This window comes from Scyliorhinus torazame, chromosome 2 (assembly GCF_047496885.1).
Source record: "Scyliorhinus torazame isolate Kashiwa2021f chromosome 2, sScyTor2.1, whole genome shotgun sequence".
Taxonomy (NCBI): domain Eukaryota; kingdom Metazoa; phylum Chordata; class Chondrichthyes; order Carcharhiniformes; family Scyliorhinidae; genus Scyliorhinus; species Scyliorhinus torazame.
Window position 1 is genome coordinate 60,851,105 of NC_092708.1, and position 26,387 is coordinate 60,877,491.

At 46.3% G+C, this 26,387-nt stretch overlaps 1 protein-coding gene across 1 annotated transcript in view; it reads left to right on the forward strand.

Moving 5' to 3' along the window:
* Positions 1–26,387, forward strand: part of LOC140406643 (low-density lipoprotein receptor-related protein 1B-like) — a 1,956,985-nt gene that overhangs the window by 1,441,740 nt on the left and 488,858 nt on the right. Inside the window, exon 11 of the mRNA XM_072494650.1 lies at positions 5,292–5,528. Coding sequence (XP_072350751.1) covers positions 5,292–5,528 — 237 coding nt within the window. The remainder of the gene's footprint in view (positions 1–5,291; positions 5,529–26,387) is intronic.

Sequence of the window (26,387 nt, forward strand, 5' to 3'; positions counted from 1 at the left end):
ACGACAGAAAAACACCTCTGGAGCTATTTTTATACCCAATCAATAGTGAAATTTTGGAAACAGTTCTCACTTTGAAAATGAATGTTGTGACCCTGTATCCAGAGGCTAATATATATATATTTTAAACAAAATATATAGATAAAAATAGAAATGGTTTGGGATAAATAAAATAAGTTGTACTTAAGAAAGCTAAAGTAAAAATAAAGCTTGGACAGGGAATGCTACAAAATTGTTGCTGTCTTCCATAAAGTTACAAAGTATTAAATGAACACTTGCCAAAACAGCCAAAACAAAATGGCCCCAATGTACACAGAGGCATAAACTGATGAATCAGATACTTAACCTGTTGGCGGTAAGGATCTGTTGAAGTACCAATTGTGAAGTTTACTTGTCATCTGTTCCCATCATAATTTGCTGGGTGGGGTAATGCATGAACCTTTAGGTGTGCACGGACGTCAATTTCACAAGGAGTTCCTGAATCAAGGACAGGACACTTCTTAACCTATTTCAGTGATGCCTACATTTCTTTCAGACAAATGTCAGGAACAGCTAACGATGCCCAAACCAGTCTGGCATTGAGCGTCATTCCTGTGTAAGGTGTTGTGCTATGAATTAATAATAATAATCTTTATTATTGTCACAAGCATGTCTTTCGGGACTTGTGGCAGGAAACCGGAGCACCCGGAGGAAACCTACGCAGACACGGGGAGAATGTGGACACTCCGCACAGACAGTGGCCCAAGCCAGGAATTGAACCTCTGACCCTGGCGCTGTGAAGGAGCAGTGCTAACCACTGTGTTACCGTGCAGCCCACTGCATGGCTCTGTTTGTGGGCCCAGAAAACACAAGCTAATTTTTACCATTCGTATTATTCTTTGTTGCTGTTTGGTTTTTCTTAAAGCCACATCCAGCACCAGATGTATAATATGAGGTTTTGATAATATGTCAGAGTATACATAAGTCTTTAAAACACTGAGAAAATGTAAATGTCCCTGAGCTGTCAGTATGTGTTGCCATCATGCATGTACCTTATTTAAGCTGTACACTGTGCATATATCTTCATTATGCCAATTCATAGTATTTTAATATCTTGGATTTTCTGCTCCTGATCACATCAGACGGGTTCAGCTAGGGGAGTGGAAAATTTTATGATAACAGCCAAATCGCGTTTTATGTTGACATAAGCGAGTGGAGCGATTTTCCCCTCACCCTGTCAGCGATGGGTCATCATTTGCATGTATTCACATATCAGTATCAGGCTTAGGCCACCACACCACCCCCGTCAGAAAATCCATTCATGCCTACACGACGTCAGAACATGTCTACATGTCTACATGACTGGTCTCCCAAGGCATGTACCTGGTGAGCAAGCCTCCCAAGGGAGCTTAGGTGAGTGCATTGCTCAGGGGTGAGAGGGTCAAACCCAGGCACTGTTCCTGGCACTGCCTAGGAAGGAGTGGGGTGGGGATTGCCTTCGACAGGACCGAAAGATCCCGCCGGTAGGAAGGATGGTAAAATCCAAACCTTAGTGTCTGTGTTACATTTGTCCACCTGTCTCTGCACTTGCCGAACTATGTACGTTATTCCTCAGCATGCAGACTGTGGTGGGGTCATCACTGGAGGGCAGCAAATTGCTGGGTTGCATCGTGAAGATTTCCGGTTATCACCAACACCCTTTGTATGTCCTAAAACATTGAGCCCAATTTTATCTTGCAAACGGCACTATAATAGATCAGACCCTGCAGTTAGTAGAGTTGCACTGTTGGAAGATGTTTTCGAGATTAAATTTAACAAATTCACTTTGAGGACATGAATCAATGTCATGGCATCAAAGCAGTTCACAGCATACACATTGCGGCTGTTGTGTTCGTGGCACTTTTTGTCAGACCTATCCAAAACTAATCCCAGAGCTCCACATGCTTTGCCGTGCTTTGTATTCTTCTCTGCTTCCATCTGTGGAGTTTGCACTTTCTTCCTGTGTCTGTGTGGTTTCCACCGGGTTCTCTGGTTTCCACCCACAGTCCAAAGATTAGGTGGATTGCTCATGATAAAATTGCCCCTTGGGGTCCAGGGATGTGCAGGTTAGGTGAGGTTACAGTGTTAGGGCAGGGAAGTGGACCTGGGAGGGATGCTCTTTCAGAGGGGCAGTGCAGATCCAAAGGGCCAAATAGCCTCTTTCTGCACTGTCGGGATTCTATGGTTTCCACTTGCAGTTCGGCGATCTTTGCAAACAAAGCTTCACTTCTTTTTCTAAATGACAGAACAAGTCTAGATTGCAACATCAGGCATTGTTCCTTAAGTGCAGAGAATAGCATTTCTGTCCTCCTTTCACAAAAATTGCAGAATCTTGAAAACATTTTTAAAAGTTTAATTTAATATGATGTCAAAATCCAGAGTGGCTCCTCCTACTGACACCATAGGTAAACTATTCTAGGTAGTGGCTTTCTACCTTAGGATGAAGGTGTAAATGAGCAGCTTTGAATTAGCCACCTAACACACCAACATCTCATTTTTCTCTCTAATCCAGTCAAGATACCGTGTATAATAGGCGAGCAATTTAATATTGTGCATTTTAAATCATTGCTAAAAGTTAAGATTGCTCCCATCACATAATGCAGCACTGAAATATGAAGAACTCGTTTCCAGGTTCTCCGATCTCAGGACAAGGTGAAAGGACAGTGCAGCTGAATCGCAGGTTATAGGGGACTATTTTAGATGAAAATAATGCTGTCACGTTTAACTCCAAACAACTCCTCCTCATGAAAAATGGGAGATCACCTCTTTCTCATCATAATTAATGATCCACTAACTGAATCACATTTTCAGAAATTGCACAGTACAAAACCACACATTACCACAATATCAAAAGCAGTCACACAAAGTCAGACCTTTCCTTTTTTTCTATACTGAAGGAGGAGGAATTTCAGGTCACAGGCCACTAATACCTGTTGACAGCTCTGTTCTTTTTGCTGTTCAACCCCACAGTTAATCTCAATGTTTATACTTGCCGATGAAAGAAATCACTTTGATTTAGCAGTATTTCTTTGCAGTCAGTATGGGTTAGAAGCTAACTCCTCTCGGCAGGCAACTGATATCATACGTATATTTCAAAATTCAAGTCAACCTCCAAGCAGCCTTTTTTTATTTGCTTATTGAGGAAATGTAAATAATTTTAAAGCACAGGTCAGAAAGGGGTGGTACGGTGACTAACACTGGTGCCTCACAGCGTCAAGGACCCAGGATCAGTTCCAGTTTCTGGTGACTGTATGGAGTTTGCACTTTCTCTCCCTGTCTGCGTGGGTTTTCCCCGGGTGCTCCGGTTTCCTCCCACAGTCCAAAGATGCGCAGGTTAAGTGAATTGGCCAAGGTAAAATCAGCCCTTCGTAGTCAAAGGTTAGGTGGGATTACGGGTTTATGGGCAAGTGGGCCCAGGCAGGGTGCTCTTTCAGAGGGCGGGTGCGGACTAGATGGGCCGAATGGCCTCTTTCTGCACTGTCAGGATTCTATGAACATAAATAGAAATTACAAAAGCAAAGTACTGTGGACGCTGGGTATCTGAAGGGAAACTAGTAACTGTTGGAAATACTGAACAAGTCACAGGACAGTGGAGAGCAAAGCAGATTTAATGGCCCAGAAATCCCAGTCTCTGCATGGTCGTATCTCAGAGGTACTCTTGAAGATGTGCTGGAGGATCCCTCAGAAATCCCAATACAAAAGATTTTCTGGGAAATTTCAACTTCTGGGGCAGGATTCTCCGACCCCCCGCTGGGCTGGAGAATCGCCGGGGGGCGGCGTGAATCCCGCCCTGACGCCGGCTGCCGGATTCTCCGGCGCCGTTTTTCGGCGGGGGCAGTAATCGCGCTGTGCCGGTCGGGGGCCATTGGCCGTGGGGCCCCCTCCCGGTGATTTTCTGGACCGCAATGGGCCGCGTGGCCTCCCGTTTTTGGCGGGTCCCGCCGTGCAAAATACACCAGGTCCGTACCGGCGGGACCTGGCTCTGCGGGCGGCCTGCGGAATCCACGGAGGGGCGTGGGGGGATCTGGGGCGGGGGAGGGGCATCACGGTGGCCTGGCCCGCGATCCGGGCCCACCGATCCGCGGGTGGGCCTGTGCCCTGGGGGCACTCTTTCACTCGGCGCCGGCCGCTGTAACGGTCCGCCATGGCTGGTGCAGAGAAGAACCTCCCTGCACATGCGCTGGGATGACGGCAGCACCCGCTGGTGCTCCCGCGCATGCGCCAACTCGCGTCGGCCGGCGGAGACCCTTCAGCGCCGATTGGCACTGCGCCAGCCCCGCCGGCGCCGGCCTAGCCCCTGCTCCGCACCTTCCGGGCGGCCCAACGCTGAAGTGGTTCACGCCACTCCTCTGCGCCGGTATGGCCCACCCTGCCGGTTAGGGGAGAATCCCGCCCCTGATGCCGCAAGCCCAAAATCTGCAAATCTGAGTCAGAGTTAGAGGCTTTGGATGATTCCAGCTCATTAACCAGAATAATGTCCCAGGAAATATTAGAAGGGTGAGAAAACAAATCTATCACCAGGATAAATATACAACTGACTACCCTCTCTCCAACCCTCTAATTTATCCCTGACCCTCTCACTCCCTTTGTAATCCTCTGACTGCCCCACCAACCCACTCCAAACAGACCTGACCCCACCAACACTCAAGAAGCTCGACACCATCCAGGACAAAGCAGCCCGCTTGATTGCTCCCTCTTCCAGAAACATTCAATCTCTTTACCACCGACGAACAGCGGCTGTCGTGTGTACTATCTACAAGATGCACTGCAGGAACTCACCAAGGTTCCTTAGGCAGCACCTTCCAGTTTGGAAGTCCAGACGAGAAACACAGAACTCCGATGTTGGGTAAAACAGACTGCCAGTATGATGATGACTGTCACTCCTCAGACGGTTCGGCCCAATATTTCAAGTTGATAACCTTGTGGCACAGAAATACAAAGTATATCCTTCAGTACAGTGAGAGATCCTGAGGTCAAATGCTGCTGACATTATCCATACTAATGTAAGCTGCAAGGTGCGTGAAGAATACAAACAACAAGCCTAAGATGTTCTCAAGAAAGAACTAATTACTTGTTTTGGTGATTGCAGTATAATTACACAGAGCATCACAATTTATATCCATTTTTAATTGCCTACATTAATTCTCAGCTTTCATTCATGTCATTAAAGAAAAAGTTAATTGATTTCAGTCATTAACCGTTCTTGTTCAGGGTGCAATGAAAAGGGGAGAGAGATAAAATTGTGCCTTGTCATTTTTAAAATCTTTCCGTTGCAGAACCAAAGAATGAACTGTTCCTGTTTTATGGAAAGGGCCGCCCAGGAATCATTCGAGGAATGGATCTGAATACAAAAGCAGTTGATGAATATATGATACAAGTGGAAAACCTTGTCAATCCACGAGCTCTTGATTTCCATGCTGAAACAAATTACATCTACTTTGCCGACACAACCAGCTTCTTAATTGGACGACAGAAAATCGATGGCACAGGGCGAGAGACAATCCTGAAAGAAGGTAAGTAAATGGAAATCCTTATGATGCTTGTCTGTAATGATAGGCTGAGGCCTTCAAAACCGTTGGTTGATAATGCATATCAATTTTTCTACTATTTATATATCCCTTTTCCCTGTAGTGGGCACTAGGAAACAGCATTTTCTGTTCTATTGGGACATGCAAGTGATGTAAGAAAAATTGGAAGCAACTTATTTATTTTCGGTACCACAGGATGTGCCCAGAGCTATCGTGAAGGGAAATAATTTTAACTGTTCCCTCCTCTTAAAACACAGTTATCTTCTGTGAAGCCATCAAGTTAACAAGTCTATAAGGATTAGAAAGGAATACAGAGGAATTCCAAAACATTATTATTTAAGAAATTCATCATGGTGTAAAACTATGAACTTGGACTTGACTGAGAGATATTAACAATGGCAGCTTGAATTAACCTGAGTTACCAACCAATTAGCAAGGCATTAGAACAGAGTGTCTCAGTTAATAATAATAATGGCTGCAGTGGATTCAGTGATCTTCTGCAGTACTCATCGAAATAAGTAAATCTACCTCTTTTTATTCAGTACCCATTAAGAGCATGGTGATGTAGAAATTCATTGATGCCATGGATGATGTACAAACATAATTTGGGCACCTAAGTGTCCACTGTGACGGGTAACATGTGAGTCACCATGCTACACCAAAAGTGCATCAGCCCGCGTGTTGGTAAGGGCTCCAGTTATGGGTCTTCATGGTGCACACCTGAAATATCTATTAGGCCTTTGCATAAACAAATAAGGAGTTCAATGCCTGTTTGAAGACTCCTTTGTGAAACTAGACTACCTGACTAGTCACCAATGCACCTTAAAGAGTCTGCTGCTGGTCTGTACCAAATAACAAAACATTTTTGAAAGTGATTCTCCTGACTCCACAGCAGTCCTAAAAGCCAGCGCTGGCCCCCTCCCAATTGCCACCTTCCTTTTTGATCACCCGCTCTCCTCCCCCCTCCAAGGGCATACTGAGGGCCACTGCAAAGGGGAAGCAACCAGCCCAATTTTAATCTCTTGGATCTGTCAAGCTACCTCATGATGCGATTTGTGTACCTAACTTGCTGGAAGTATGCTGGTCAGGCCCAAGGCTCAGTTTGGCTAACGCCTCGTGCATGTTCTCCATGGACCACATACTTCAGGTTCCTTGACAGACTGGAAGGAATTCCCAGCTCAGTATGTCTACCTATTTATAAGCTAGCCTCATTTTTGCTAAAAGTTGTGCTGGATGTTTGGGATTGTGTATTGCACTTGAAAAATATCAATATATTATAAATATAAATCAAGCACATGGCTCCAGATGTGACTACTCTAGTGATACCTACTGACCATACTTTAGTCAATGACACTTAAAAATAGACGAATATGACAATAAATATACAAATATGACAATAATAAAGCTATCTGAATATCAAGGACACTTATTTTACTCCAATAACCTGCTTCACTGAAACAGATTATCTGGTCATTTATCTCATTGTAGTTTGTGTTTGCTGTACACAAAATTGCCTGCTGTGTTTTCCAACATTGCAACAGTACTTATCTTGTAAAGCAATTTGGACCATGCTGAGGCTATAAAATGTGCAATATAAATGCAAGTTTGTTATTTATCTCTCCCTTCCATTGTAATTGGAACAGTTAACTGCAAAAAGGCACTTAGAAAATTAAAATGATGAATAATTAAAGAAGTATTAAAAGAAAAAGCAAAGTACTTGATTCTACAAACTCCACTGTGTCCTTTCCCCTTCTTATTTCCCTGTATATTTTCATTCCATCCTCTAATAATTTTTAACTATTTTTACCTCAGTCTATACTTTTTGTTGCACCTTGGCTGGATTCTTGGTCACCTGCTGCCGGTAGCATAGTTCCCGATGCTGCGGAAAATCCATTGTTGGCCACAAAGCGAGATGGGCGCTCCGTTCCGATGCTCCATTCCCCCGCTGGTGAGGTTCGCATCCCGCATGAGTAGGTACCGAATTCTCCAAGCCCACGATAATCTCCTATCCTCTGGGCCAGGATTCACATGGGTGAAAATTGACCCAGGTATTTCCCAGTGTGGCCCTGGTGCAGTGGATCTCATGTTGGGCCAAGAGGGTAACTCTCTTTTCGGGAGTTGACCCTAAAGTCAATTGGAGGGCCACCCTCACTTTCGCGATGGAAATCCTGCCCACCTGCCCCACCACCAGAGAACCACCCACTAGAGACCCCCATAAGAGAACACCCCCCTCAAAGAGATACACCTCGCCAGAAATCCCCCCACCCCCAAAAGAGAGACCCCCTCCAGAGACCACCCCATGAGAGAGACACCTGCCTGTAAGCACCCCATAAAGGAGACTCTTGTCTGGAAGTTCCTCACACTTTACATAAATCTCTGCCTGGAAGCGCCCCATTACAGAGATCCCTTCCTAGAAGCTAGAACACAGTCCACACAGAGGCAGTGGGGAAAAGAAACTGCATTAAATGTTACTTGTGCTAGTTCAGGCCGAGAAAGCACCACCTGTAAGTTCCGAGAAAGGAAAATAACATCAGCTGGGTTTAAACCCCCTTAGATTTTTGATCTGCAAGGTTTTCAGTCATAGCAGTGTGAAACTGTTTTTAGCAGGCTTTGATTGACAGCTTGCACACACAGCCAGCTCTCTGGATTGTTTAATCTAATTTCCCTTCACAATTAAATGGATTTCAAGCAGCCTGCAGTGAAACTAGCACAGTATTTGTAAACATCTAGATATGATTGGCAGCTCTTGGATCACATCAAAGATAGTTAAGTGCTCTAACTTCCAGTTGTTCTCTACAGGAAGCACTTAACTGCTTAGACCACACAAAAGACAATTAAGTTTTCTCACTTCCCCTTGTTCTCTACAGAAAGCACTTAACTGCGTTTGGAGTGGTATCAGAGAGCTGGCTGTGTGTGCAAGCTGTCAATCAGAGCCCAGTAACATCTATCTCACACTGATATGAATGAAAACATGCAGACCAAAGATCTGACGGGGTTTAAACCCAGCTAATGTGGTTTTCCTTTTCTAGGAATTTACAGGTGGTGCTTTATCTGCCTGAGCCAGCAGGTGTATTGCACAGGTGAGTTTCAAAGCAGTGATATTTTTCATTGTCTCTGTCTGGACTGCTCTTTTATCTTCCAGACAGGGGCCTCAGTAATGAGTTGTTTCCAGGTGGTCTGTCTTAAGTGGGGTCTATGGTGGGGCTCTCTGATATGAAGGGTCTCTGGTGGATGTCTCTCTTATCAAGAGGTTTCTGGTGGGGTCTCTATACGGAGGATTTCTGGTGGGATCCGTGTAATGGGGGTTTCTGGTAGGTGTCTCTCTTATGGGGGTGTTTCTGATGAGGGTCTCTGTAATGGGCGTGTCCAGTGGGAAGAGTTTAGAGCACCTTTGTACTGTGGGAGGGGTCCAATGGTGGGATTCGCGGTGGAATCCCTTGCAATCCCTGCCATGCATAAATTTGAGTGGCACGGGATATCAGAGGAGAAGATAGTGTCCCAAACAGAGAATTCGGCCCTTATTTTTTGAGGGAACTTCATTTTAGTCTCTTTCATCCTATCGTCCATTTTAGTCATCATGTAATGAAAATATGCCCCAAAATATCCAATAGGAGCCTTTCAGCCAATCAAAAAAGAGAGTAATGATAGGCAGAATCGGATCATAGATGTGGTCAGTCAACCCCCATGACAATTTTCCATATTGTAACGGAAATGAAGGACCAACAAATTATTAAATATATGAAATGACAATTCGAATGTATCATCGCACAAGATGTGCAAACATAAAAGGAAGGAAGAGTGAACGGCTAAAGTAATTTATTGCACACTTTCTTGATTTAGTATGGAAAGACCCTTTTAAAAACACCATCAACCGCAATTTGTTACAATTATCATGCTAAATACCATCCAGACTGGTACTTAAATTGATTTAAATGTTTTTTTTAAACCCTTGAAAAGAACTGTCATGAAATTTTCTTGGAGCATTATTAATTGGTGGATGAACATCTGCCAGTGAGACTGGACCATTAACCTTTTAATATTTATTCAAAGCCTAGTTAGGGGGAGTTTGCTAACAGAAAGAAGAATTATGATTTGCAAATAGAGATGTACACTAGACAGGGAAAAGAGAAGAGTGATAAGAGTGGAACCCAGCCGTCAGGGTCAAAATGAGAAGGATAAGTGGAATTATTTAGGCTGCAAATTGAAATGAAAAAGAACACTTGCATTGAAATGCATGGCGGTTAGCAGCTATGTCACGTGTGGTGCACTGAATGTTTTGGTTTATTAAACAGTTGAGATAGAGATGATCTTTTTTAAGGGAAGGGTGCAAGGAAGAGTGCAGACTGGTGAGATTAGTTTTGAATTGCTTTAGTGAAGAGCTGACAAAGCACAATGGGCTGGGTAATCTTCTGTGCTGTAATCTTTCATGGTTCTGAATAGCACCTTATCAGCATCTGTCAAAAATGCCTCACTCATTCATGCCAGCAGTTATTTTCATGTGCAGCAACAGTTCTCACACGGTCAAATGTGGCAGCTGTTTGGTCGATAGCGGGATCGTACGATTGGTAATAGGATGAACAACTGATCTATTTCATTCTGTGTTGGTGAGGAAGCAATATTGACCAGCACATAGGAGGAGAACTCCTTGGGATCTCTTTGTGTTCATTTGAACTGACGGACAAGGCTGAGGGAAGAAGGGTAGCTGTATTATAACAAATGTAATTGCAGGGTAGGAAATGCAGACGAGGGGCCAGATTGTGGTGAGCGAGATGGACATTTTGAGTTAGGAAGCTTCCCAACTCATTCGGGCAGCACGGTAGCACAGTGGTTAGCACTGTTGCTTCACAGTGCCAGGGTCCCAGGTTCGATTCCTGACTTGGGTCACTGTCTGTGCGGAGTCTGCACGCTCTCCCCGTGTCTGCTGTTAGGTAATTTGGTCATTTTGAATTATCCCTCCATGTACCCAAATAGGTGCCGGAATGGGGGACGAGGGGCTTTTCACAGTAACTTCATTGCAGTGTTAATGTAAGCCTACTTGTGACAGTAAAGATTATTATTAAATTAAACCTGTCTCGGTAAAAATTGCCCCAAACGGGCAATGTTTGATTGGGGGATTGAGGGGTGGATGCAGATGGTGTCAGGCATGTTTACCCTGGGAGCAGAGTGTTAGCAGCCATGGAGACTGGCAAGTGCTGAAGCGGGCTAGTTAAAAGGCCCTCTTCAGTTCTCTGGAAATTTGCCCCAGTTCTGTTAAAAGATTTTAGGCCCTCTAGTAATCACCCCTCACACCCCAACCCCAAATTTCCATGGTTCCTTATATCTTCTATGCCAATTTCTGCCAAACCAATGTTGAATAATACGCCCTGCCACTTCCATGGACCCTCCTAGTGTCCATGTCAGTTCAATGCCAATTCATGCCCTCTCCAAGCCTTTTCACCTCGTATGCACTATGTACATGACCAATAAGCCATGTAATAACAATAACAAGTCTGGACCTGCTGAGAAAAGAAAATCATTCACAAGTGATCTTTTGGGAAATAAAAAAACTGTTGTTCATTCAACCCTATAAAAGTCTCAACCAGACAGACCATTAACATTTCAACAACAGAGGCTTCAAACATTTCACACCTCTTATGTTTTCCCAAATAAACACTGAGACACTGACAATGGAGATCACAGAAAGAGCAACCTATTATAACCACTTAAAAATGTCAATCAAGCAAATTCAACACCAATTCACTTCAAAGTTGTCAAGGCAGAACCCCAGCTGAGCTCATGCTTTTATTGTCTGGGCTCACAGTCAAGCAAGAGGCATGAGTTGGTGGTGACTGGCATGTGCTGGCACCGAATTGATATGGGCAGCATATGGGGCCATGGAGAGTGGCTGAGGGCATGGGTTGGGAGCATGGGTAAAACCTTTTTGAACTTATTGTTTAAAAAATTTCCCAAACTCAGACTATGCTTCACAATTATTCTGTGGGGCATGAACTAAAAGGATTGGAGATGCTGACTCCACGCCATGAAAATTACAGGAGGCCAGCAGATGCCTATCCCTGCAATGGATCCAGACAGATCAGGAATACAAGATGCGAGCTTGCTGCCTGCACTCTTATTTTGTGACAGCGAAAATTAGGGGAGTCAAGAATGAGGACAGGAATCCCAGAATTGAGTCCTGCTTGCCATTTTTAAATGGCTCCAAAGTCATTTCACTCCACACAAAAATGAAGCCCGCACTATGCTTCTGTAGGTTCCATTTTTCCATCGATAGTGCAATAAAATTTGAAAGAGTTTACTTCTTGGAGAATGGACTGAATGGCATCTAAACAGCAGCTACTTTTATTACAGATGCTGGAATCTGAAACCAAAAAGAGGTTATTATTTGTTTCACTTGGGCTTGTTGTGTACAAAAGGACCGAGATTATTTAAAGGAAGACAGAAGCATTAACTCAACATGGGGTGTTATTCAAGCCTGCCCAATTTCAGTAAACCTTAGTTCATATTCAGCCTTGATGCGAGAAGCTTACCAGGGGTCCAACAGGAAATTAAACATCAGCAACCCTTAAAGGATGCTGTCAGATGGTGATGGGAACACTTAGAGGAACATAGCCACTTAAAGGTAAGTGGCGGTGACAGGAGCAGAAATTGTGTTGGCGTTCAAGAAGCTCTTAAGTACTTTTTAAATATATGTGGACATTTTCATAGAAAGCAGATATTTGATGCAACATTCTAGTGCTGTTCCTAAGACAAGGCAAAACTAATTCTACTGTTCTACTTTAGACAACAGTTTTGTGTCTTCCTCTCTCTAAAATATTCAGCATTTTTCTCAAAGACGATGTAATGGTCTCTACTGCAAATACTCCCTCTAACAAGCCATGTCATGCTCTAACAGCTCATCAGAAATACATTTTTTATAATCTCTCTATTTACTCTTTCAGTGACACTTTAAATTGATGGCGCCCTGAGCATTGACTCCCAATTCACAGTAAATCACCTTTCTATGTTCACACTGCGACAAAACATTTGTAATTTATAAACACCTCCTTTTCTCCTTCTCCACTGAAAGAGCTTCCCTCACAGCATAAACATAGGGCGGGATTTACTGACCAACCCACCGCGTGTTTTTCGGTGACGAAGGCGGCTGCCAGCGGGATTTACTGAACCCGCCATTGTCAATGGGATTTCCCAGTGACTGCACCCCTCATCGTCGGTGTGGGACCCAGTATCCCGGCAGCGTGATTTACTGGCCGCGTCCCGCCGGTACTGGAACGGGATGCAGGTAGTAGATCCCGAAAGAGGCCTCTCGATTCCTGACCATCTAATGAGATCTCACGAGACGTCGCAATCCCATTTGGGCAGAGTTAAGTGAGTTTAAAAATTCACTTACCTCTGCCGACACCAGATCCAACCCCCTCCTAGGGTCGACCGACCTCAAGAGCTCGGGGTGCCATTTTTGGCCTTGGCGGGCGTTTAATAGATTAATAGAATTTACAGTGCAGAAGGAGGCCATTCTGCCCATTGAGTCTGCACCGGCCCTTGGAAAGAGCACCCTACTTAAACCTATGCCTCCACCCAATCCCAGTAACCCCACCTAATCTTTTTGGACACTTAAGGCAATTTTAGCATGGCCAATCCACCTAACCTGCACATCTTTGGACTGTGGGAGGAAACCGGAGCACCGGAGGAAACTCACGCAGACACAGGGAGAAGGTGCAGACTCCGCACAGAGGCATGAGTTGGTGGTGACTGGCATGTGCTGGCACCGAATTGATATGGGCAGCATATGGGGCCATGGAGAGTGGCTGAGGGCATGGGTTGGGAGCATGGGTAAAACCTTTTTGAACTTATTGTTTAAAAAATTTCCCAAACTCAGACTATGCTTCACAATTATTCTGTGGGGCATGAACTAAAAGGATTGGAGATGCTGACTCCACGCCATGAAAATTACAGGAGGCCAGCAGATGCCTATCCCTGCAATTGGATCCAGACAGATCAGGAATACAAGATGCGAGCTTGCTGCCTGCACTCTTATTTTGTGACAGCGAAAATTAGGGGAGTCAAGAATGAGGACAGGAATCCCAGAATTGAGTCCTGCTTGCCATTTTTAAATGGCTCCAAAGTCATTTCAACTCCACACAAAAATGAAGCCCGCACTATGCTTCTGTAGGTTCCATTTTTCCATCGATAGTGCAATAAAATTTGAAAGAGTTTACTTCTTGGAGAATGGACTGAATAGCATCTAAACAGCAGCTACTTTTATTACAGATGCTGGAATCTGAAACCAAAAAGAGGTTATTATTTGTTTCACTTGGGCTTGTTGTGTACAAAAGGACCGAGATTATTTAAAGGAAGATAGAAGCATTAACTCAACATGGGGTGTTATTCAAGCCTGCCCAATTTCAGTAAACCTTAGTTCATATTCAGCCTTGATGCGAGAAGCTTACCAGGGGTCCAACAGGAAATTAAACATCAGCAACCCTTAAAGGATGCTGTCAGATGCAGTAGGGGTTGGATTCTCCGTTTCTGCAGCTAGGTTTCGGCTCGAATGGAGAATCCGCGGGAGGTTCACGTCAGGAAAATCGCCGCAAATCCTACACCGATTTGGTACCGGTGAGTGGCGCCATGTGAAATGCCTGCGGATTACGGCAAAAACGAGTGGAGAATTGCCGGGTCCCAGGCCGCCCAAGCGGACGGCTGGCAACACCTGCACCAGTTGCACCGTACAACATGGCGCTGGCTGTGCACGTAACCTAACCCACCAACCGCGATCCCAAAGCCCATCCCCTGGTCACCCCCCACTTGTCCCCCCAGCCCTAGCAGATGCAACCCCCCCCCCCTCCGGCCAGCCGCACTGATCCTAGCCGAGTGTGGCAGCGATGGACACAGTCGACAGCCAGCACGACGGCTCAGACCACACGTGTCCTGCGCCGTTGGGAACTCAGCCCATCGGGGCGGAGTATGGCAGTTGGGCAGGCCGATGAGGCACCAAGGGCCTTGCGACTGCACGCAGATGATGACGCCGGTTTGGAGGCGGCGGAGATTCACAAACCGGAGTCAAACTGCCACTGGCCCCTATTCCGGCATCGGAATCAATTCTCCGCCCATGGTTTCTCAGGCTGGTTTAGCACACTGGGCTAAATCGCTGGCTTTTAAAGCAGACCCAGGTAGGCTAGCAGAGCGGTTCGATTCCCGTACCAGCCTCCCCAAACAGGCGCCGGAATGTGGCGACTAGGGGCTTTTCACAATAACTTCATTTGGAGCCTACTTGTGACAATAAGCGATTTTCCTTCCTTTTCTTCCTTCCACCGTCCAATTTTCTGACTAGAAAAGGGTGGGAGGATAGTAAGACAATAAAATAGTTTGAGCAGACCTCAAGATAAGCAACCAGTGCTCCCACTAGAAACAAATGGGAACCTCATTAGGCCATTCAGATTGGGTTACTGCGAAGTAGATAGATTCCTTATGGTACTTTGATATTCTGACATGTGATGCCTCTGAAATGAAGGTCTGGCCCACTGCCCTGGAGAAAAGAAATCAAACCACAGTCATTTAAAATAATTATTGGAGGTTGCGAGGAGAGAAGTTGATGTTGATCATAGAATCCCTACAGTGCAGAAGGGGACCATTCTGCCTATCGCGTCTTGGCACTTGGAAAGAGCACCCTACCTCGGTCCATGCCTCCACCCTATCCCCTTAACCCAGCAATCCACCTCACCTTTTGGACACTAAGGGGCAATTTAGCATGCCCAATACACCTTACCTGCACATCTTTGGACTGTGGAAAGAAACTGGAGCACCCAGAGGAAACTCAGGCAGACATGGGGAGAAAGTGCAAACTCCCCACAGACACCCGAGGTTGGAATTGAAACCGGGTCCCTGGAGCTGTGAGACAGCAGTGCTAACCACTGTGCCACCGTGCCACCCCATGCCAATGGTTAAGGGGAGATATTTTGGCAGTAGTTACCTTAAATGGTCTTCTTGCCCCAGCATTAAACTCTTCCTAAACTTTCATGCCCCCACCCTCCTCCTGACAAATGCTCACCTGATGTGCACTCCACTTTGAAATCAACTGGGGAAAGGAATATCAAGGCAATAGCAGAATTCAGAATAAGAACATGTTGAATATTAATTGATGTAGTTCACTGACATTCCAAATCCCAATTACTGAAACAGGGCACGTAACTTTTATTTGTTTTTTTTCAGATAGAATTACATTGCTTGTGACTTGTGAATGAAGGGTCATGAATTATTTAGTTTCCCTGATATCTGCATGGTTGGAGGTATCTGCTTATAACTGACAGGAGCCCTCTTGCATAGTTTAAAATATTCTTTCTTCTTGGGTCATGCCTCTGATTCCACAATTGAGCTGTTGTGGAGAAAAAAAGATTCCTTTGCTTACATTTTCTCAGTGGACTCCTGCAAGTAATATATGTCAAGAACTTTAGTATTACACCAATTATTGCGATCATGATATTGGCCATGAATGTCATCAATGCTTTCTCAGTGTAAAGTGTAAATACTTTTGATGAAACTCGTCATCAAATTGTTTTTTCCTTAATTTACAGGACTGAACATAAGTGTCATTTTACATAACTAGAGCACACAATTTTCTGTAGATATGCATTTTCTGCAATAGTCCGAATCTGCCTTTTACAGCATATATCACACCAGAAGTGATTCTTACCATACTAGAAAATAGCTTGGTGTATGGATCTTGCACATCTCACTTTGAAGGAGGAAGCTTATATAAACTTTGCACACTGCAATGAGGCATGCACTTCTGAGAGTACTTTAAATTTAAAAGCTGTCAGAAAGGCTTAAGTTTGATTGCACAATTAAGGTTGCCATGTCCATTGCATTATGAATACTGTGTTACCACGTAATTGTTCAAAAACAAATCGGAGTGCCAGAATCACCAACCATTGCAGTAATGTTACCATTCAATTCTGTTTTGATACTGTGGTTATTTTGCTGGCAATCCTGCTTTAGTTGTTTTCATTTACAACATTGTACACCCACATAGGCTCATAACAGTGACAAAACATCAAATACACAAGGTAAAAAGGAGGCAGAGTTAACTAAAAGCAGATCTCTGATTTTTCAAACCTTATTTGTGCTTTCAGTCACAATTGAATTAGATGCTGACTTAGTTATGTCATTAATGAATGATTTTATATCAGTGCATATTTTGACAAGAAATTTATAAGAGCAAAGTGAGAATAGAAGAAGAATCCTTCAGCGAGTGGAAGACATAGGAACATAGAAAATAGGAGCAGGAGTAGGCCATTCAGCCTGCTCTATCATTCAATACAATGATGGCAGATCCTCAAAACCACACTGCCGCATTCTCACCATAACCCTTGATGCCTTTAGAGTCTAGAAACATATTTATTTCCTTCTTAAATATATTCAGTGACTTGACCTTCACAGCCTTCTGTGGGAAAGAATTCCGCAGGTTCACCAGTCTCTGAGTGAACACATTTCTCCACATCTCAGTTCTAAATGGCCGACCCTGTATCCTGTGACCCTTTGTTCTAGACCGTGTCCCGCCCCATCTCCCCCAGCCAGAGGAGACAACACACCTGCATCCAGTCAGTCCAAATCTGTCGGAATTTTATACTTCTCAATTAGATACCCTCTCATTCTTCCAAATCCCATTGAATACGAGCCCAGTCAATCCAATCTTTCCTCATACGCCAAACCTGCCAGCCGAGAAATCAGTCTGGTGAACCTTCACTGAACTCCCTCTATGGCAAGTATATCCTTTCTTAGATAAGGAGACCAAAACTGCACACAATACTTCAGGTGTCCTCTCACTAAGGCCCTAAACAACTGCAGTAAGACATCCTTGTCCTGTACTCAAGTCATCTTTCAATGAAGGCCAACGTACCCTTTGTCTTCTGAACTGCTTACTGTATCGGCATGTTTGCTTTCAGTGACTGGTGCACAAGGACATCGAGGGTCCTTTGTCCATCAACATTTCCCAATTTCTCACCATTTAAATAATCCTCTGCCATGCTTTTTATCGTTCCAAAGTGGATAACTTCACTTTTTCCACGCTGTACAGCATCTGCCATGTCTTTGCACACTCAATCAACTTGTCTAAATCCCCTTGTGGCCTCTTAACATCCTCCTCACCACTCATATTCCCACCAGCTTTTGTGTCACCAGCAAACTTAGAAATATTACATTTGCTTCCATCATCCAAATCATTGATGTTTATTGAGAATAGCTGGGGCCCTGGTCCCCTGGGGGACTCCGCTAGTCACTACCTGCCACTTCAAAAAAGACTCATTTATTCCTACTCGCTGTTTCCTGTCTGCTAACCAATTCCTGATCCATGCCAACATATTACCCCAATTCCATATGCGTTAAATTTACATACTAATCCCTGATGCGGGACTTTATCAAAAGCTTTCTGAAAATCCAAATAAACCACATCCACTAGTTCAGGGGAGGTTGTGATGCAGTGGTATTGTCACTGAACTAGTAATCTATCGGCCCAGAAAATGTTCTGAGCACCCGGATTTATATCTCACCAAGCAGATGGTGAAATTTGAATTCAATTAGAAGCCTAATGATGACCATTAAATCATTTCCTATTGTGAAAACCTACCTGGTTCATTTACACCTTCAGGGAAGGAAATCTGCCATCCTTACCTGATCTGGCCTTCATGTCACCCACAGCAATGTGGTTAACTCTTAAGTGTGCCGAGCAAGACACTCAGTAAAAGGACTTAGACAATTAGGGATGGGCAATAAATGTTGGCCCAGCCAGCAATGCCCACACCCCACATGATGATTTCAATGAAACTATCAGCCGGTCGGGGGCCCTGGTCGTCCTCTGCGATCGCCGCAGTCCCGGCGGTGATGCTGGCATCGGCTCGGGCATCCGTGGCTCTGGGAGCGTGTTGTCTTCAGCTTCATCGCATCCGGTGGGAGGATGGATCCTCCTGGGAAGGGGGCTGCGGTGGTGTGCGCCGGTGAAAGAATAGTTGGGGTTGGTGGGGATGCAGCGGGGCCAGATCCTGGAGGGGGACCATGTCTTGCCGGCCGTCGGGGTGTGCCACATAGGCGTACTGGGAGTTAGCATGGAGGAGATGTACCCTCTCGACCAGTGGGTCCGACTTGTGGGCCCGTACGTGTTTGTGGAGTCGGACTGGTCCGAGGGCTGCCATGTTGGGAGCGAGGTCCCCGAGGAGGACTTCCTAGGAAAGGCAAGGAGACGTTCATGAGGTGTTTCGTTGGTAGTAGTGCACAGTAGTGATCGGATGGAGTGAATGGCATCGGGGAGGACCTCCTGCCATCGGGACACTGGGAGATTCTTGGACCGTAGGGCCAGTAGGACGGCCTTCCAGCCTGTCCCATTCTACCTGCCCGTTTCCCCGGGGGTTGTAACTGGCCGTCCTGCTGGAGGCAATGGCCTTGCTGAGCAAGAATTGACGCAGCTCATCACTCATGAAGGAGGACCCCCTCACGCTATGAATGTTGGCGGGGAAACCAAACAGTGTAAAGATGCCGTGGAGGGCTTTAATGACGGTGGCAGCCATCATGTCGGGACAGGGGATGGCGAAAGGGAACCGGGAGTACTCATTAATCACGTTTAGGAACTACGTGTTGCGGTCGGTGGAAGTAAGGAGTCCTTTGAAATCCACGCTGAGGCGTTCAAAGGGGAAGGAAGCCTTCACCAGGTGTGCTTTCTCTGGCCTGTAGAGGTGCGGCTTGCACTCCGCACAGATATGGCAGTTTCTGGTTGCAGCCCTAACCTCCTCAATGGAGTAGGGCACATTGCGGGTTTTAACAAAGTGGAAGAACTGGTTGACCCCCGGGTGGCAGAGGTTGTCGTGGAGGGTCCGCGGGACAGGACATCAGGAGGCTCATTGAGCTTCCCGGGATGATACAAGATCTCGTAATTATAGGTGGAGAGCTCGATCCTCCACCGTAAGATCTTATCATTCTTAATTTTGTCCCGCTGTGCATTGTCAAACATGAAGGCTACTGACCGTTGGTCAGTGAGGAGAGTGAATCTCCTGCCGGCCAGGTAATGCCTCCAATGCCGCACAGCTTCGACGATGGCTTGGGTCTCCTTCTCGACGGAGGAATGGCGGATTTCTGAGGCGTGGAGAGTGCGATAAAAGAAGGCCACGGGCTGCCCGCCTGATTGAGGGTGGCAGCCAGAGCTACGTCTGATGCGTCGCTCTCGACCTGGAAGGGGAAGGACTCATCGATTGCATACATCATCGCCCTGGCGATGTCTGCTTTGATACGACTGAAAGCCTGGCGGACTTCTGTCGATAGGGGAAAAACCATGGACTGGATTAGTGGGCGGACCTTGTCCGCATAATTGGGGACCCACTGGGCATAATAAGAAAAGAAGCCCAGGCAACGTTTCAGGGCCTTGGGGCAGTGGGGGAGGGGAAACTCCATGAGGGGGCGCATGCGTTCGGGATCTGGGCCTATGACTCCATCGTGCACTACGTAGCCGAGGATGGCTAGACGATCGGTGCGAAGCACGCATTTGTCCTTGTTATAGGTTAAGTTAAGGATTTTTGCGGTATGGAGGAATTTGCGGAGGTTGGTGTCGTGGTCCTGCTGATCGTGGCCGCAGATGGTGAAATTGTCGAGGTAGGGGTACGTGGCCCGCAGACTGTACCGGTCAACCATTCGGTCCATCTCCCGTTGGAAGACCGAGACCCCATTTGTGACACCAAAGGGAACGCTTAGAAAGTGGTAGAGCCGCCCATCTGCTTTGAATGCAGTGTACTTGCGGTCGTCCAGGCGAATCGGGAGCTGGTGGTCGGCTGATTTAAGGTCTACTGTGGAGAAAACCTTGTATTGCGCTATCTGGTTGACCATTTCAGATATGCGGGGGAGAGGGTACGCGTCAAGCTTTGTATATCTGTTGATGGTCTGACTGTAGTCTATGACCATCCTATGTTTCGCCCCGGTATTTACAACCACCACTTTAGCTCTCCAGGGGCTGTTGCTGGCCTCGATAATGCCTTCCTTTAGTAACCGTTGGACTTCCGACCTAATGAAGGTCGGGTCCTGGGCACTGTACCGTCTGCCCCTGGAGGCGATGGGTTTTGAAATCGGGGGTAAGGTTCACAAGCAGGTAAGGCGGGTTGACCGCGAGGCCGCAGACAGTGAGGGGGGGTATCGGGCCACCAAATTTGAACGTTAAACTTTGCAGGTAACAGTGGAAGTCCAGTCCCAGGAGTGTGGCAGCGCAGAGATGGGGGAGGATGTAGTGTCAGAAATTATAGAATTCCACGCCCTGGACCGTGAGGTTGGCTATGCAGTACCCCTGGATCTCGACAGAGTGGGACTCAGAGGCCAGGGAGATCTTTTGTTTAATCGGGTGTACAGCGAGGGAGCAGTGTCTTACCGTATTGGGATGGATGAAGCTCTCCGTGCTCCCAGAGTCGATCAAGCAGGATGTCTTGTGCCCGTTGCTGAGTACCGACATCGTCGCGGTTGAAAACATTCGGGACCGAGACTGGTCCAGTGTCACTGAGGCAAGTTGTGGCAGAAGCTGAGAGATCTCGTCGGGTGATACATGGCCACCTGAGTCGGGGTCCTGAGACGTTATCCAAGATGGCTGCCCACATGAATCGCACAATGCCTGTGAGGAGACGAATGGCAGCGGGCCTGGTTCGCCTGTGGAGACAGCGGCGGCCGACCGGGCCTGGCATACTGCCACGAGGTGCCCCTTCTTTCCGCAGCTCTTGCGGATCGGGCCGGGCAGCATTGCCGGGGGTGTTTGTTTTGCCTGCAAAAATAGCATCCCCCCCCCCCCCGCCCCCCCACCCACCCACCGGGGTTTCCTGGCTGCCGCACTGCACAAGCTTGTGGGGAATTTAGGGGTGCTTTGGAATCGGCCGCGGGTGGGGTCCACCCTGTCCATGCAGGTACCGCGCAGTCGGGAACGTAGGCCTGGGCATTGCGGGAGGCTACATCTAGGGAGTGCACAAGTTTCCGTGCCTCTTTAAGCCCTAGCGCATCGTTTTCCAGCAGTTGCTGGCGGATTGTAGAGGACAGCATGCCCGCAACAAAAGCATCATGTATTAAGAGTTCGGTGTGGTCATTGGCTGAGACTTGTGAACAGTTACAGTTTCTACCTAACACTAACAATGCGCGGTAAAAATCATCCGGTGAATCCCCTGGGATCTGCCGTCTGGTAGCTAAACGATGCCAAGCGTATACCTGATTCACAGTGCGGACATAGTGCTCTTTTAACAAAGTCATTGCGTCCTCGAAACCATCCGCGTCTTCGATAAGCGTGTAGATTTCTGGGTTTACCCTTGAGTGGAGGACTTGCATTTTCTGTTCCTCCATGGGGGTAGTCGGGGCCGTCCCGATGTACCCGTTGAAACATGCCAGCCAATGTTTAAAAGTTGCTGCTGCATTTGCCGCATGGGGGTTGATTTGTAGACACTCTGGCTTGATGCGGAGAGCAGCCATTCTTCAATCTTGTTCATTAAATTGATGCACGATCAATCACTACTGAAGCGAGATTGTAGTCCAATTGAAGGCTTTAATAAACAAGTAGTTACCCCAGCAGCTCCGGTACAGAATAACTGCTGTGGGTGAAACACAGACTCTTACCAGCAGGCGGGTTCTACCACTCATACGACAGTATAAGGTACATCCCACCTAGGTACCGCGATACCCCTAATATAGCCTACCACAGCCATCTCCTTGAATACTCAGGGATGTACATTATCAGGCCTTGGGGATTTATCGGCTCTCAGCCCCATTAAATTTTCCTGCACTATTTTATTTACTAATACTAATTTCCTTCAATTCCTCCTTCTCACAAACCCTTTGATTAATTTGCATTTCCAGGAAGTTATTTGTGTCTTCCATGAAGACAGAACTAAAGTAATTGTTTAATTTCCATGCCATTTCCTTGCTCTCCATTATAAATTATGCTGATTTAGACTTTAAGGGACCGACATATGTCTTCACTAATCTTTTTCTTTTTACATACTTAGAGAAACTTTTACAGTCTGCTTTTATCTTACTTGAATGTTTACTCTCATACTCTATCTTCCCCTCTTCATCATTCTCTTTGTTCCCATTGCTGGATTCTGAACTACTCACAATCTTCAGCCTTGCTACTTTTTCTCACAACTTTATATGAATATATGGAAATAGCGCTGTCCTTAATTTATTTTGTTAACCGTGGTTGGACCACTTTTCTTGTTGTATTTTTGCACCATAAAGGAATGTATGACTGTTTTTTAAATTTAGAGTACCCAATTCATTTTTTCCAATTAAGGGGCAATTTAGCGTGGCCAATTCACCTACCCGGCACATCTTTTGGGTTGTAGGGGCGAAACCCACGCAAACACAGGGAGAATGTGCAAACTCTACACGGACAGTGACCCAGAGCCTGGATCGAACCTGGGACCTTGGCACCGTGAGGCAGCAATTGGTTAACCACTGTGCCACCATGCTGGATGTATAACTGTTGAAATGCATGCGTTAATTCCTTAAATATTAGCCATTGACTTTTCACTGTCATGCCTTTAATGAAGTTCTCCAGTCTATCTTAGCCAACGTTCACCTCATATTTTTGTCGTTCCCTTTCTTTAGATTGAACACCCTAGTTTCAGATTGGACTTCACTTTCCATCCTAATTAAGAATTATATCATATTATTCACACTTTTCCCCAAAGGACCCTGCACAACAAGATTATTAATTAACCCCTCCTCACTGCAGAATCCCAAATATAGGATAGCATGTTTCTGAGTTGGTTCCTCGACATACTGGTTTAAAACACCATCTCATACATATTCCAGGAATTCATCCAGTTCAGTATCATTGCTAATCTGGTTTGCCCAATTTATATGCAAATTAACGTCACCCACGATGTAGCACCCTTGTTACACACATCTCGAATATCTTGTTTAATGCCATCCCCTACCTTACCACTACTGTGTAAGGACCAAAGACAAATGACACTCATGATTTATACCTCCTGTTCAACCCAAATCGATTCTACATCGAGGGTGGGCTTTTCCGCACAGCCTGCCCTGTATTTTGTGGCGGTGGAGGTTCCCTGTTGAATGTACCCCTCATCATTGGGAACCCCGGATGGGGGATGCTGTTGGTGGGACTGAAGATCACACTGCCATGAACGGTCAGTAAGTTCCAGCCGCACATTTTGTGAGCCAATACTCACAATTGCAATCACATACTCACAATTGCAATCACATACTCACAATTGCAATCACATGCTCACAATTGCAATCACCTACTCACAATTGAAATCACATACTCACAATTGCAATCACATACTCACAATTGCAATCACATGCTCACAATTGCAATCACATACTCATAATTGCAATCACATACTCACAATTACAATCACATACTCACAATTGCAATCACATACTCACAATTGCAATCACATATTCATAATTGCAATCACATACTCACAATTGCAATCACATGCTCACAATTGCAATCACATACTCATAATTGCAATCACATACTCACAATTACAATCACATACTCACAATTGCAATCACATACTCACAATTGCAATCACAGACTCACAATTACAATCATGTACTCACAATACTTACAAGTCTCACTGATGCACTTATCTCATCCTTAACTAACAATGCCACCCCACCTCCTTTTCCTTTCTGCCTGTCCTTCCTCAATATCGAGTATCCTTGGATATTCAGTTCCCAGCCATGGCCACCCTGCAGCCATGTATCCACAATTGCAACAATATTGGGTGACATTCTCCGACCCCCCGCCGGATCGGAGAATCGCCGGGGGCTGGCGTGAATCCCGCCCCCGCTGGTTGCCGACGTCTCCGGCACCGGATATTCGGCGGGGGCGGGAATCGCGCCGCGCCGGTTGGCGGGCCCCCCCGCTCGATTCTCCGGCCCGAATGGGCCGAAGTCCCGCCGAGAAATTGCCTGTCCCGCCGGCGTAAATTAAATCACCTACCTTCCCGGTGGGACAAGGCGGCATGGGCGGGCTCCGGGGTCCTGGGGGGGGGCGCGGGGCGATCTGACCCTGGGGGTTGCCCCCACGGTGGCCTGGCCCGCGATCGGGGCCCACCGATCCGTGGGCGGGCCTGTGCCGTGGGGGCACTCTTTCCCTTCCGCCTCCACCACGGTCTCCACCATGGCGGAGGTGGAAGAGACTCCCTCCACTGCGCATGCGTGGGAAACTGTCAGCGGCCGCTGACGCTCCCGATCATGCGCCGCCCGGACATGTCATTTCCGAGCCAGCTGGCGGGGCAACAAAGGCCGTTTCCGCCAGCTGGCGGGGCGGAAATTCCTCCGGCATCGGCCTAGCCCCTCAATGTTGGGGCTCGGCCCCCAAAGATGCGGAGCATTCCGCACCTTTGGGGTGGCGCGATGCCCGTCTGATTGGCGCCGTTTTGGGCGCCAGTCGGCGGACATCGCGCCATTTCCGGAGAATTTTGCCCATTGTCCCCATTCACATCAATTTGCACAATTAATTAATTTACCTTGCTATGAATGCATTTTTACTGTTTTTTGTACTTTGGCCCTATTTGCTGCTTGCCAATGTTTTCTGTGCCTTCCATTTCTGCTTTTAATTTTGTGTCTTTCATTTCTATCTTTGTTTCCCTCTTCTGTCTCCCTGCTCAGTTTCCCATCCCTCTGGCAGAATAGTTTAAACTCTCCTCAACAGTAAATCCCCCAGCAATTTAGATTGGTCCCGGCCCTGCTTGGGTGCAACCCGTCCAACTTGTACAGATCCTACCTTCCCCAGAAGTGGCCCTCATGCCTCAGGAATCCAAATCCTTCCCTCCTACATGATCTCTCCAGCCACGCATTCATCTTGTCTATTCTCCTATCCCTGCGCTTGTTAGGACATGGCACTGGGAATAATCCTGAGATTACTACCTTTTGAGGTCCTGCTTTTTACCTTATTTCCTAGCTCCCTATTTTCAGTACCTCATCATTCTACTTACCTATGTTATTCGTACCAATATTGACCACAACCTCTGGCTGGTCACCCCCCCCCCCCCCCCCCCCCCCCCCCCACCATCCCTTCAGAATATCTTGTGAAATTTAAAAAAAAATCATTTATGGGATGTGGGCGTCGCTGGTTAGGCCAGCATTTATTGCTCATCTCTAGTTGCCCTTAAGAAGGTGGTGGCGAGTTGCCTTTTTGAACCATTGCAGTCCCTGGGGTGTAGGTACATCCACAATGCTGTTAGGCATTCCAGGAATTTGATCCAGCGATAGTGAAGGAACAGCAACAGATTTCCAAGTCGGGGTGGTGAGTGACTTGGAGGGGAACCTCCAGGTGGTGGGGTTCCCAGATATCTGCTGCTCTTGTCCTTCTAGTGTTCATGGGTTTGGAAGGTGCTGTCTAAGGAACCTTGGCAAGTTCCTGCAGTGCATCTTGTAGTTGGTACAGCCTGCTGTCAGTGTCCGTTGGTGGTGGAGGGATTGAATGTTTGTGGAAGAGTTAGGGGATGAGTAGCTGGGCGTGGGGGGGGGGGATTTTCTTTTTTGTTTTTGTTATTTCATGAGGTGGATGGTTGTGGGGCTGGAGTGGAATTGTATGGGTGTGGTGTTTGGTTAAAGCTATTTGTTTGTATGTTTTGTAATTTTGTATAAAATGTTAAAAATGTAATAAAAACGTTTCCAAAATAAAAGTTCTCTAAGTTTCTTAATACTAACCATGCCGATGAACTCAATCGAGCTATGGGTCCAATTTTCTGAGTCTCGATTATCTTAGGGTCTTGTTGACGAAGGTGGATTTTGCTCACTGCTTCCTTCTGTCCACTGGTCCACTGTCAATCTTCTCTGTTGCCTCTGCATCAAGTCTTCGCTGGG